This window comes from Vipera ursinii, assembly GCF_947247035.1.
Source record: "Vipera ursinii genome assembly, chromosome: 1".
Taxonomy (NCBI): Eukaryota; Metazoa; Chordata; class Lepidosauria; order Squamata; family Viperidae; genus Vipera; species Vipera ursinii.
Genome location: NC_139512.1, coordinates 350,578,895 through 350,590,976, shown reverse-complemented (window position 1 = coordinate 350,590,976; position 12,082 = coordinate 350,578,895). Strand labels below are relative to the sequence as shown.

The window sequence follows — 12,082 nt, the reverse complement described above, 5'->3', positions numbered from 1 at the left end:
CTGGGGATCATCCAAACATAGTCTATTTAAGAGGACCTGGGGCAGAGAGGAGAATGTCCCAAGTATAACTCAGAATCTCCTGGGGGACAGCATTAAGTATTTATCTGTAACCTGAATTTCACAGCCAGATGGAACTATCTCCAATCTCCATGGCTAATATAGGTAATCCTTGATTTACGACCACAATTGAGCCCCAAATTTCTGTTACTATGCGAGACAGTTGTTAAGTGAATTTTGCCCCATTTTACGACCTTTTTTGCCACGGTTATTAAGTGAATCTGGCTTCCCCATTGACTTTGCTTGTCAGAAGGTTGCAAAAGGTGATCACGTGACCCACGGGGACACTGCAACAGTCATAAATATGAGCCACGGGTATCCAAATTCTTACTAGCTGGTAATTTGTTCAGGATAGCACAGGTTTCATTGGCACAAAGTGGAAGTGGACAGATTTTGTGTACACGGTACTGAATTGGCACCTCACACCAAATCATGGTTTGCTGAATAAAGCCTAACGACTTGGGCCACACCTTAACTTAGATAAAAATCATGTTGTACAAAGATTAGATTTGCATTCATGATGCAAAGCTCAAACAACCAATCATATTCTGGCTTAGGGTGACATATGAAACCAGCTGCGAACTATCTTTGGACATCATAATGCACTATGGATTATTGTGACAGATGTCAGTCTAGCCTCCCCCATTATACATGCACAGTACACAGAGACACACTGCACACCATGGCTTTAAGATTACACGCTTTCATTACTATTTTGGAGTTAGCCCTATTCTGTCTGTCACCCACACTCAAAACTGTGGCTAAAATAATTACAGTACAGAAGTACCATAATTCATGATTTGGCTGATTTACTTCAAACATAGATACTATTACTCTCAATCTGGATTTCAGCAACAAATTTACTGCCCAAAACAGCAGTAAGATAGTCCTTAACATACAACCATTCATTTAACAACTGCTCAACAACCGTGAATAAAGTTGCTTATGACCAGACCTCATGCAGCCATCACAGCCTCTCCATAGTTATATGATCACTTGGCAACTGACTTGCATTTATAATGGTTGCAGCATCTGAGGTCTTCCCAGCCAACTTCCAACAAGCATTCAATGGGGAAAGCTGGATATGCTTAGTGACCATGTGATTCACTTAACAACTGGGGCAAAAAAGGTCATAAAATTGGGCACAACTCACCTTGCTTAGGAAAGCAAATTCTGGCCCCAACTGTGGTCATAAGTCAAGGACTACAGGTAACAGTGCTTGACCGTTTCTTCACAGACATGCCAAGAAGAGAACAAAACTGCCTGACTCACTGTTATCAAATCAGTTGTGGGTACTGTGGTTGGTGCAGTTCTAATGTTAGAAACCAGAGCCATTTCAAAAGCTTTCTACACATTTGAGTACAAAGGCCCATCAAAGAAAAATCTTTCAGGGTTGTTTTAGGGAATACTCAGGGAATCTCCGCTAAGACAGGGAAGATTTCCACTTTAAATCTCTTTAAACCTTTAACGCAGCAAGGAGGGAACCAAGGTGATCAGTCTGGGTCAGCCTCATCTTTCCTCCGTTTAAGAGCGACTGGATTCCTTTCAAAGCATTTTGTAACAGCTGGAAGGAAACAAAAAGCAATGAGCATTCTTCATTACCATCTGGGGGTAGCACAACTCTATTATCTAGAGCAGGGGTCTTCAAACTTGGCCCTTTTATGACTTGTGGACTTCGACTCCCAGAATTCCTCAGCCAGGCACGCTCTCAAAAGTGTACACATACGTAACACACATATAAACATGCTATATACAACATATGTATATACCTGCACCCTTACCTATAAATACGTATCAATATTATTTAGCCGCCCTGAGTCTTCGGAGAAGGGTGGGATATAAATGGGATTAAATAAAATAAATAAATAAATATTAATCACTGTCCATCTTGAATACGTAGCGGAAAGAGGAAGGTTTGCAAAAATTACATATTGGAACGCCATAGGAAATAATGGGCCCTCCCTGCCTTAAAAAAAAAAAGGACCGAAACAGTCCAGCCCCTCCCTCTCAGAAGAGGGAGGCATTCTGTGTTCCCTGAAAGTGGGGAGGGCTAAACTGTCATTCCCCAATCTCCCCCTTATTGCCCACCTCTATCCTAAGTAATCTTCTTTGTCCTTACCATGCAAAAGGCAATGTCATCCACCTCAGTTCCTTTGGAAGACTGTAAGATGGTCAAGAAAGCCTGAAAACAGACTTCTCTGTAAGACTCCTCTAGGTACGGCTGTCCAGGTAGGCTGAAAGACAGGCAGAGGCAAAGGAGGAAGATGAACTGCAGAAAAAGAAGTAATGCTTTTTATCCCATCTCTTTAGAAAATGCAGTGGAAGGAAAGAAGCAGCCACTTAACGTCAGAAAGGTCATCGTATCTTGAGACTCCGCAGAAAGGGGGCAAAATGCTTTATCCAATGAAATAAAGGAAGGATTTATTAAGAAAAGCAACATCTCACTGTGCTATTATTCTTCCAAGTATTAGGCAACACGGAAACACAGAAAACTGATGGCAGAAAAAGCCTAGTGGTCCACTGAGTCCGATCTTTGAGGGGTCTTTTTTTTAATTTGTTAAGTTTTGGGGTTTATTCCAAGCATGTTTAAGCTAAAAAATATCTCCAGGTATGTGGCCTGACCGGTCTTTTCTGCAGAAAGCTTCATTCTGTACTGTCTGTATTTGCAATTCTGCTGTAGAATGTTAAATACTAGGAGTTTCTGGGGTAAGGTGTTGAAATTACAGATCTTTTTACAGCTGTCTAGATCAGGGATGTCAAACTCAATTTCATTGAGGGCCGCATCAGCATTGCGGTTGCCCTCAAGGGGCCGGGTGAGTATGGCCAGGGTGGGCGTGGCCTACTGGGTGGGCGTGGCTAGAGTGCGTATGGCCTACTGGGTGGGCGTGGCCAGCTCTACATCGTTCGCATCAAGGGTGCCTGTGGGGGCCTGGGCAGGAGTGGGACAGATCTGAGGGTCTCTGGCGGAAGGAGGGTCTCTGGGCCAGGGCCAAGGCAGTGGGGGCCGTTCCCTCACTGTTTCCAGGATGGCTTCGCGGGCCGGATCTGGCCCCTGGGCCTTGTGTTTGACATGTCTGGTCTAGATTCTTCCATGTAACAGTGATTAAAGTAAGGAAAATATTAAGAATAATATTATAGCCTAACAGTGACTGAGTTCAAATACTGCATTTAGCCATGGCTTGCTGAACAACACACAGAGACTTTGTTCAACAAACTAAGCTGCCACAACCCTTACATCCAAACCGCAACTCTGGGTTCATCTATTGCATTAAGCTATAAACATATAAACCACATTATGGTTTTTAGCATCAAGTGCTGGGTACCAATTTGTTTTTGAAAAAGTACTCTTCAGTAGCATCTCCATCATTTCCATTGATGTTTAAAAAATTAAATCAATTAAAATTAATATGTTAAATTTGTATTTCTTTAGTGAAGAACCTTTGGACTAGAATGTTAACAGCAGCTATTTTGGAGGCCTATTATTACAGTTAAAGAAAACACACTTCCCCCAAAATGTGCCCTAAGCTGGAATGTATAGGCATGTTTATACTAGATTTAGACATTTTTTTCTCGACCCCCAATGCTGGAATATTTACATTCTCTATCCCTAGAAGAGGCACAACATAACGGAAAGGAGTCAAGTCATATCTATTTGTTTCGGTCATACCTGAGGCACAGGTTTGCCATGCTGTGTATTGCAGCTCTTTTCCGTTCAGCATCAGATTGAACCGGGCTGCTGAACTGCATCAGAAGTCCATTTTCCCCCAGCAAATCTGGGAGATACTTAAAAAAAACACCAGTCAGCACATATTTGTTGAACAAATTGGAGAACAGATGCAAAACAGAATTTAAAATTAACTAAGTTATACAACAAAAGCGTGCTTAGTGCATGAATTCTAGAGGCTCAGTCACCTTCTGTCTTATTACAGTTTCAGAATGAAATATGTGGGTCAGGTTCAGGCTAAAATAAAAATAGAGGTAAAAGTCGAAAAGTTTTATTCAGGACATCTCACTGTTTTTCCCATCATCAGATAGCAGGTATTATTGTGGATTAGTTAGAATGGGATAGGTCCGATAGGAAATTAGCTCCTTTATTTAGCCACCAAACAGCCTATATACTAAGCTGTATTTGAGTTTCAGTTCCCGTCACTACAGATTATTGCTTATATTACATGAGTTGGACCAATATATCTGAAGGATGGTGTTAGAAAAATATCCTTACCGCAGGATATTTGAAGTTTTCCAAAAAAAAACTAGCACATTTTTTAAATTTTTAATTTATCTATATTGTGAAAGTGGTATAAAAATATAAAAACAGAACTGAGGATGTAGAAACACTACTCAAGAACTCCAGATTACTTTCTGTCAAGATGATCATAACATTTCCACTAACTTTTCTATTTTCAAGAAATATACCAGAACCTACAAAGTTTTATTAGTCCTTCTGCTTGGAGTTATTAGGTAGATACATAGGGATCCAAAGGGATGGGCTGAATTATGAACCTATTTCTTTATGGTTCTGCTATTGAGATGCAATTCTCAGGGGACTGGAGGCTAAAACATATGACAAACGGTTGCAGGAATTGGGTATGTCTAGTTCAGAGGTTCCCAACTGGGGGTGCGAGGGGATATTCCAGGGGGTGCAAAAACTTGGGTTCTCAAAATTATAGTGTATATGCATAATTCGGTGCCGTTGTTTCAAAATGTTGTAAGGGGTGCAAGAATATATCAGAAACATTCTAGAGGTGTGGGGTATAGAAAAGCCGCTGGTCTAGTTTAATGAAAAGATGGACATGATATTGGTGACATGATAGCAGTGTTTCAATATCTAAAGGGCTGCCACAAAGAAAAGGGGTTAACCTATTCTACAAAGCATCTGAAGGCAGGACAAGAAACAATGGATGGAAACTAATCAAGGGAAGATCCAACCTAGTACTAAGGCGGAATTTCCTGAGAATTAATCAGTGGAACGACTTGCCTCCAGAAATTGTAGGTGCTCCAACACTGGAGGTTTTCAAGAAGAGACTGGACAACCATTTGTCTGAAATGATATAGGGTCTCCTGCTTGAGTAGGAGGTTGGACTAGAAGACCTCCAAGGTCCCTTCCAACTTTATTATTAAAAAATAAAAATATAGTTTTTTCCCTTCCAACTCTGTTGCTCTGTTACAGTGTCAGTCCAAGAGCACAGTCAGCCCATAATTCCTCTGCACTATGCAAACAGAAAAAGCTTCTAAGCAAGATATTAAAAATTATGCTCCAATTTACCTTTTGGCACTTGTGTCCATTGTTGTAGACAGACGCTGCCAAGGCTTGCAGAATTTCAACATGTGTCCAAGTGCTGCATTTTCTCAGAGCAGAGATAAAGTAAGGCAGAAGATAATTCAGGCTCTCTTCATCTAGTGCAACCTGCAATTGCCGAAAGAAAAATTAAGTTGCCATGATCTTGCATTGGAGAATTCAGGATAACAGCTTATTAGGCAAGCAGTAAAGCAGTTTCATTAACCACTGTTTCCTATCCATCAAAAATGACATCCAGAAGCAGAAGAATGTAACAGCTAATAAATCCACTGGCTGTCTCATCCGAATACTGAAATGAGAAAAAAAACTGTGCTGCATTTATAGCCCCCGACCTTCGCACCTTCCGGCGCGACTTAAAAACTTACCTGTTCCAGCAGTCGGGCCTGGCCTGATAGCTCTTGGGGTTTCATTTGTTTTTACTATCGTTTTTTACTATTGTTTAACTGTATACCTACCTTACTCTGTACACCGCCCCGAGTCCCTCGGGAGAAGGGCGGTATATAAAAACAAACAAATAAATAAAATAAATAAATAAACTATATCATTTTTCTAATGGCAGCATAATAACTCTTCTTTTATAATGTATACAAGAAGGCTCAATATATTGTCAAGTCAATGAAAACAATTATGAGAATTTGAAATAGTAGCTGATTTAAAATTAGATGCTCCATCAGAATATGGCAAAAATATATAGTTTTCTCACCTGGAATCTATTGAGCAGCTGGTGAATTAATTGGCATACTTTATTAACAAGATGTTCTTGATTAAGCTGGACTAGTTTACAAGCTTGGACAATCAGTTCACAAATGTCCTGCCACATAAAAGATGACAAAAGAAGGTGCATTCGTTATTTTTAATGCTCTGAAAGTAAACAGAGAAGTGAGATAAAATTGAATGTCAATACAGGTAGCCCTCAACTTACAACAGTTCATTTAGTGACTGTTTGAAATTATAACTGCACTGAAAAAAGTGACTTATGACCATTTTTCACACTTATGACCATTGCAGCATCCCCATGATCACATACCGTAATCAAAATTCAAGCGCTTATATTTCCAATGGTTGCAGTGTCCCAGGGTCATGTGATCCCCTTTTGCAACCTTCCGACAAGCAAAGTCAATGGGGAAGCCAGATTCACTTAATAACCGTGTCACTAACTTAACAACTCCAATGATTCACTGAACAACTGTGGCAAGAAAGGTCGTAAAATGGGGCAAAACTCACTTCACCGTCTCACTTAGCAACAGAATCTTTGTGCTTCTTTGTGGTCAGAAGTCAAGGACTACCAATATGACATAGAAGTTACGGTGCTAGGGTATGACAGGGGGTGGATTTAAATTCAGTCATTTACGGAAACTCCAAACATCATGAGCAGGTCAGCATCTCTTAACCCAAGTTATCTGATAAATTTGTTGCTGTGAGGTTAACATTTTATTATTGCTTTGGAAATCAAAAGTCACCTCGTGGACGTACAGGCACAAGTCTTTCACATTTTCCCCAATAACTCTCCCTATTTTTCTCCCAGTGAAGCAACTTGACTTGACATACGCACTTTGCATGCAAAGACAGCCAGGAGAAGCTACACAAAATCTGAAGCAGCTACGCAAAATCGTGGGGGGGAAAAAAAGAATTAAAAAAGAATATTATAGAACAGGGGTCTTCAAACTTGGCTCTTTTATGACTTGTGGACTTCAACTCCCAGAATTCCTCAGCCAGCTTTGCTGGCTGAGGAATTCTGGGAGTTGAAGTCCACAAGTCATAAAAGGGCCAAGTTTGAAGACCCCTGTTATAGAATGATGGAATGGAAAAGGGCGAGTCAAACTGGCCCCGCCTGTGGACGATGATCCTGGAGGACCCACCCTTGCTTGGAGTCTTATTTCCTCCACCCCATCAGGCTCCCCGCCCGCTCCTCTCCCTTCTCCGGGTACTCACCTCCGGCTTCGGCCCCCACGGCGCCGCTCCCCCCGGGCCGCAAGTCTCGGAAATGAGCTCGTCGAAGAGCAGGTGGAGCTCGGGGCGGCGGCGGTCGACGTTCTCCCCTCCCCGGGCCTGGCTGGGGTCCGGAGCGAGCCGCAGAGCCTTGAGCCGCGCCAGGTAGCGTTGCAAGCAGAGCCCGGATTCGGTCCAAGCGGGGTTCGGTTCTGCTGCTGTTGGCGCCGCCGCGCAGTCTCCTCCAGCCATGCAGGCCTCGGCCGCCATGTTTCCAGCTCGCCTGTCAGTTGCTGGGGCAACTAGGCCGAGGAGGGACGCCCAGGCCTAACTTCCGGATGAAACCCACTATGGACTATATAGGAGGCCGCCGCAACTCTATGGTTGAAGCCACCTCCGGGTCCCTCTGTGGAGCCTCCCCCGGAAGCTGTGCGCTCTGGTGATCTGTGGGTCAGCAAAGAGCGCGATGCCATTATTGATTGAAATCCTGAAGGCTTCCAAAAGTATTTCCTCTTAGAGGAAAGAAGATAACCATTATTAAGACGTTTAGGTTTATTGCACAACTGAGAAGCTAGGCTTAATCATTTACTGCCTTGTCGCAGCAAAGGGGCTTGCATAACTCAATGAAGCTATGAGCTATGCCGTGCAGGGCCACCCAAGACGGATAGGTCATAGCAGAGAGTTCTGACAAAACGTGATCCACTGGAGAAGGAAATGGCAACCCACTCCAGTATCTTTGCCATGAAAACTCCATATATGTATAGTACCAAAAGGCAAAATGAGGGCCCAGATTGTTTTGGGGGCAATAAGCTGACTTTGTAATAATGCTGCTTGGGGGGGTGGCGAAAGCCCTAATAAGCAGGCATATACATAGAATAAAGGCTATTACTAAGCACATTGATTTGTGCTTTAGATTGAGTCTTCGGAGAAGGGTGGGATATAAATGGGATTAAAAAAAATGATATGACACTGGAAGATGAGCCCCTCAGGTCGGAAGGTGTCCAATATGCTACTGGGGAAGAGCAGAAGGCTAGTACTAGTAGCGCCAGAAAGAATGAAGCGACTGGGCCAAAGCCGAAAGGATGCTCAGCTGTGGATGTGTCTGGTGGTGAAAGGAAAGCCCTAGAACAGTGGTGGCGAACCTATTGCACGGGTGCCAGAGGCGGCACTCAGAGCCCTCTCTGTGGACACCCACACCATGCCCCAGAGGTGGCAACTGTCCCCTCTTCAACCAGCTGCCTGCTAATTTATTAAGGTCACACATGGCTGAATGCATCCTGGCTTGGCTGGTTTCCCTCCCCCCCCCCATCCCGTCCCTCCTGGCCTCGCATGCTCTCCTTTTCCTAGGCACGACCCACTGCATCACCTCCTCAGCTGTTGGCCGACCATCCATCTCGGAGGCAGCTTCTTTGAACTGCTGGCAATGGGCTGCGGAGCCCCAGAGTGCGCCTATCAAGGGGCCAGCAGGCTGCAGCTACTGACGGACACCACTGGCCCCCCATGCTCTCGCTGGCCTCTGTGTGCGGAGGCCGATGGCGTCAGGCAGCAGCTGCCCCAGCCCTTGCCTTGCCCCATGGCAATGGCACCCCCACCCTGCCTCGTCTCACCCAACAGGATGAGTCTCCTGCCTACTGCCCCACCTGCCAGAGACCTCCTGGAGCTCCCCCAACCCTACCCATGCCCCCACACAGGTGTCCCTCCCCATGAGCAACATTGAGGTGACCACTCCTACCTTGGCCACACCCACCCAATCTTCCATGACACCACAGCCACACCCACCCAGTGGGCCACGCCCACCTGGCACCCAGTGATAAATAAGTGGGTTTTGGGTTGCAGTTTGGGCACTCCGTCTCTAAAAGGTTCACCACCACTGTCCTAGAATGTGAAGTGAAATGGGCCTTAGGAAATCTGAGCAACAACAAAGCTAGTGGACGTGACAGTATTCCAGTTGAGCTATTCAAAATCTTAAAAGATGATGCAGTAAAAGTGCTACAATCCAATTTGCCAGCAAATTTGGACAACTCAACAATGGCCACAGGATTGGAAAAGATCAGTTTACATTCCAATTCCAAAGAATGGCAATGCCAAAGAATGTTCAAACTATTGCACCACTGTACTCATTTCACATGCTAGTAAAGTTATGCTTAAAATTCTACAAGCTAGACTCTAGCACACAGGTTGGCAACCTGCGGCTCCGGAGCCGCATGCGGCTCTTTGAGCCGTCTCTTGCGGCTCCCAGCCGCCCGGTGCGCGCGCACCTCTTCCAACGGGCAGTGGTGCGCGCGCACCTCTCCAAATGGAGAGTGGCACCGCCCGTTTGGAGAGGTGCACGCGCACCTCCCCGAATGGGCGGAGGTGCGCGCGCACCTCCCCAAACCTTTGGAGAGGTGCGCGCGTACCTCCGCGCGAATGGGCAGCGGGTGCCGCTCTTTCAGGAAGCCCCCGCCGCGGCCCGTCTGTGAAGCTGCCGAAAGCGGCAGCTTAGCAGACGGGCCGCGGCAGCTTCCGCAAAGAGCGGCGCCCCTGCCCATTCCGAGAGGTGCGCGCGCACCTCTCCGAACGACCGGAGGTGCGCGCGTACCTCCGCGCGAATGGGCAGCGGTGCCGCTCTTTCAGGAAGCCCGCCGCGGCCCGTCTGTGAAGCTGCCGAAAGCGGCAGCTTAGCAGACGGGCCGCGGCAGCTTCCGCAAAGAGCGGCGCCCCTGCCCATTCCGAGAGGTGCGCGCGCACCTCTCCGAACGACCGGAGGTGCGCGCGTACCTCCGCGCGAAGCAGCGGTGCCGCTCTTTCAGGAAGCCCGCCGCGGCCCGTCTGTGAAGCTGCCGAAAGCGGCAGCTTAGCAGACGGGCCGCGGCAGCTTCCGCAAAGAGCGGCGCCCCTGCCCATTCCGAGAGGTGCGCGCGCACCTCTCCGAACGACCGGAGGTGCGCGCGCACCTCCCCAAACCTTTGGGGAGGTGCGCGCGTACCTCCGCGCGAACGGGCAGTGGTGCCGCTCTTTCAGGAAGCTGCCGCTTTCGGCAGCTTCCTCAAAGAGCGGCGCCGCTGCCCCTTCGCACGGAGGTACGCGCGCACCTCCCCAAAGGTTTGGGGAGGTGCGCGCGCAACTCCGGTCGTTCGGAGAGGTGCGCGCGCACCTCTCGGAATGGGCAGGGGCGCCGCTCTTTGAGGAAGCTGCCACGGCCCGTCTGCAAAGCTGCCAAAAGCGGCAGCTTTGCAGACGGGCCGTCGCCATCGGGCAACCGGGAACCGGTTCCATCTCATTTTTAAAAAAATGGCAGCCGAGTGCGTCCGCGCATGCGCAAAAAACCTTTTTGCGCATGCGCGTGCATGGACACACGCACGCGGCTCCCTCTTTTTTTAATTTGTGATGGAACCGGTTCCCAGTGGCTCTTTTTCTTTTTTAGGTTGCCGACCCCTGCTCTAGCAGTATGTGGATCGAGAACCTCCAGAAGTACAGGCAGGATTTCGAAGAGGCAGAGGAAGTAGAGATCAAATTGCCAACATACGCTGGATCATGGAGAAAGCTTGGGAGTTCCAGAAAAACATCTGCTTCATTGACTATGCTAAAGCCTTTGATTGTGTGGATCACAACAAACTGTGGTAAGTTGTTAAAGAGATGGGAGTGCCAGACCATCTTATTTGTCTCTTGAGAAACCTATATCTGGGTCAGGAAGCAACAGTGAGAACTGGACATGGAACCACTGATTGGTTCAGAATTGGGAAAGGAGTCCCATAAGGCTGTATACTGTCGCCCTGCCTATTTAACTTATATGCAGAGCACATCATGAGACAGGCAGGGCTAGATGAATCAAAAGTTGGAATTAAGATGGCTGGGAGAAATATCAACAACATAAGACAGGGCTTTTCAACCAGTGGTACGGGTACCACCTGTGGTACATTGGCACCTGGCAGGTAGTACGCAACCATCCTAGAAAAGTAGCGGGGGAGGGGAATGAGCTGAACCAGTGGCAGCACCACACAAGCCTGAGCGAGAGATGGCTGGAGCTGCAGGGCTGTCAGGGCAAGCACCAGGATCAGCACTTCTTCGGGGCTGTCAGGGCTCAGTGGAAGCGCTAGGATCACCGCCTGATTCATATTTATGACGGTCACAGAGTCCCAGGGTCATGTGAAGTGACCAAAACCTGCTGCAAGCACCCAGCAGAGGGGGAGTAATAAAAACCAAACACCCCTCACCCCACCCCCACTGCCAATCCTCAACAGAAATGCTCACAACAATGAAAATGTTGGACAGGACGAAGAGCACCACCAGGCGGGCGGGCAGGTCTCTTGCTTTGCTGTGGCTTGGGGGGAGGCACTTTTTTCAGTGCCATTGTAACTTCGAACAGTTACTAAGCGAACTTGTAAGTTGAGGACTACCTGTACTTCATCACGTTTTTCCTTTTTGGGGGGGGTCATCAAGTTTTTGACACCTTGCTAGGCGACTGGTGGTATTTTGGATGTTGCCATATCCTAAAAGTGGTACAATGGGTGAAAAGGTTGAAAAGCCCTGACCTAAGATATGTGGATGATACCACTCTAATGGCAGAAAATGAAGAGGAACTAAAGAGCCTCTTGATGCAGGTGAAGAAGGAGAGTGGAAAAGTGGGCTTGAAACTCAACATTAAGAAAACTAAGATCATGGCATCCAGCCCTCTCAATTCCTGGCAAATAGATGGGGAAGAAATGGAGGTAGTGACATACCATACCACATACCATATTATACATTATGGTCCAAGTGTGATTAGACACACAAGGAATTTCTCTCCAGTGCAGAAGCTGTCAGTATACATGCAAA

At 46.7% G+C, this 12,082-nt stretch overlaps 1 protein-coding gene across 1 annotated transcript in view; it reads right to left on the bottom strand.

The window, feature by feature from the left end:
• The window catches only part of HEATR6 (HEAT repeat containing 6), a 44,596-nt gene extending 37,033 nt beyond the window's left edge, over positions 1–7,563 (bottom strand). The window contains exons 1-6 of the mRNA XM_083348687.1: positions 7,289–7,563; positions 6,060–6,167; positions 5,324–5,464; positions 3,725–3,840; positions 2,177–2,291; positions 1,520–1,621 (exon numbers count right to left, since the gene is read on the bottom strand). Coding sequence (XP_083204813.1) covers positions 1,520–1,621; positions 2,177–2,291; positions 3,725–3,840; positions 5,324–5,464; positions 6,060–6,167; positions 7,289–7,555 — 849 coding nt within the window. The 5' untranslated portion in view covers positions 7,556–7,563. The remainder of the gene's footprint in view (positions 1–1,519; positions 1,622–2,176; positions 2,292–3,724; positions 3,841–5,323; positions 5,465–6,059; positions 6,168–7,288) is intronic.
• Positions 7,564–12,082: the final 4,519 nt, after the last annotated feature.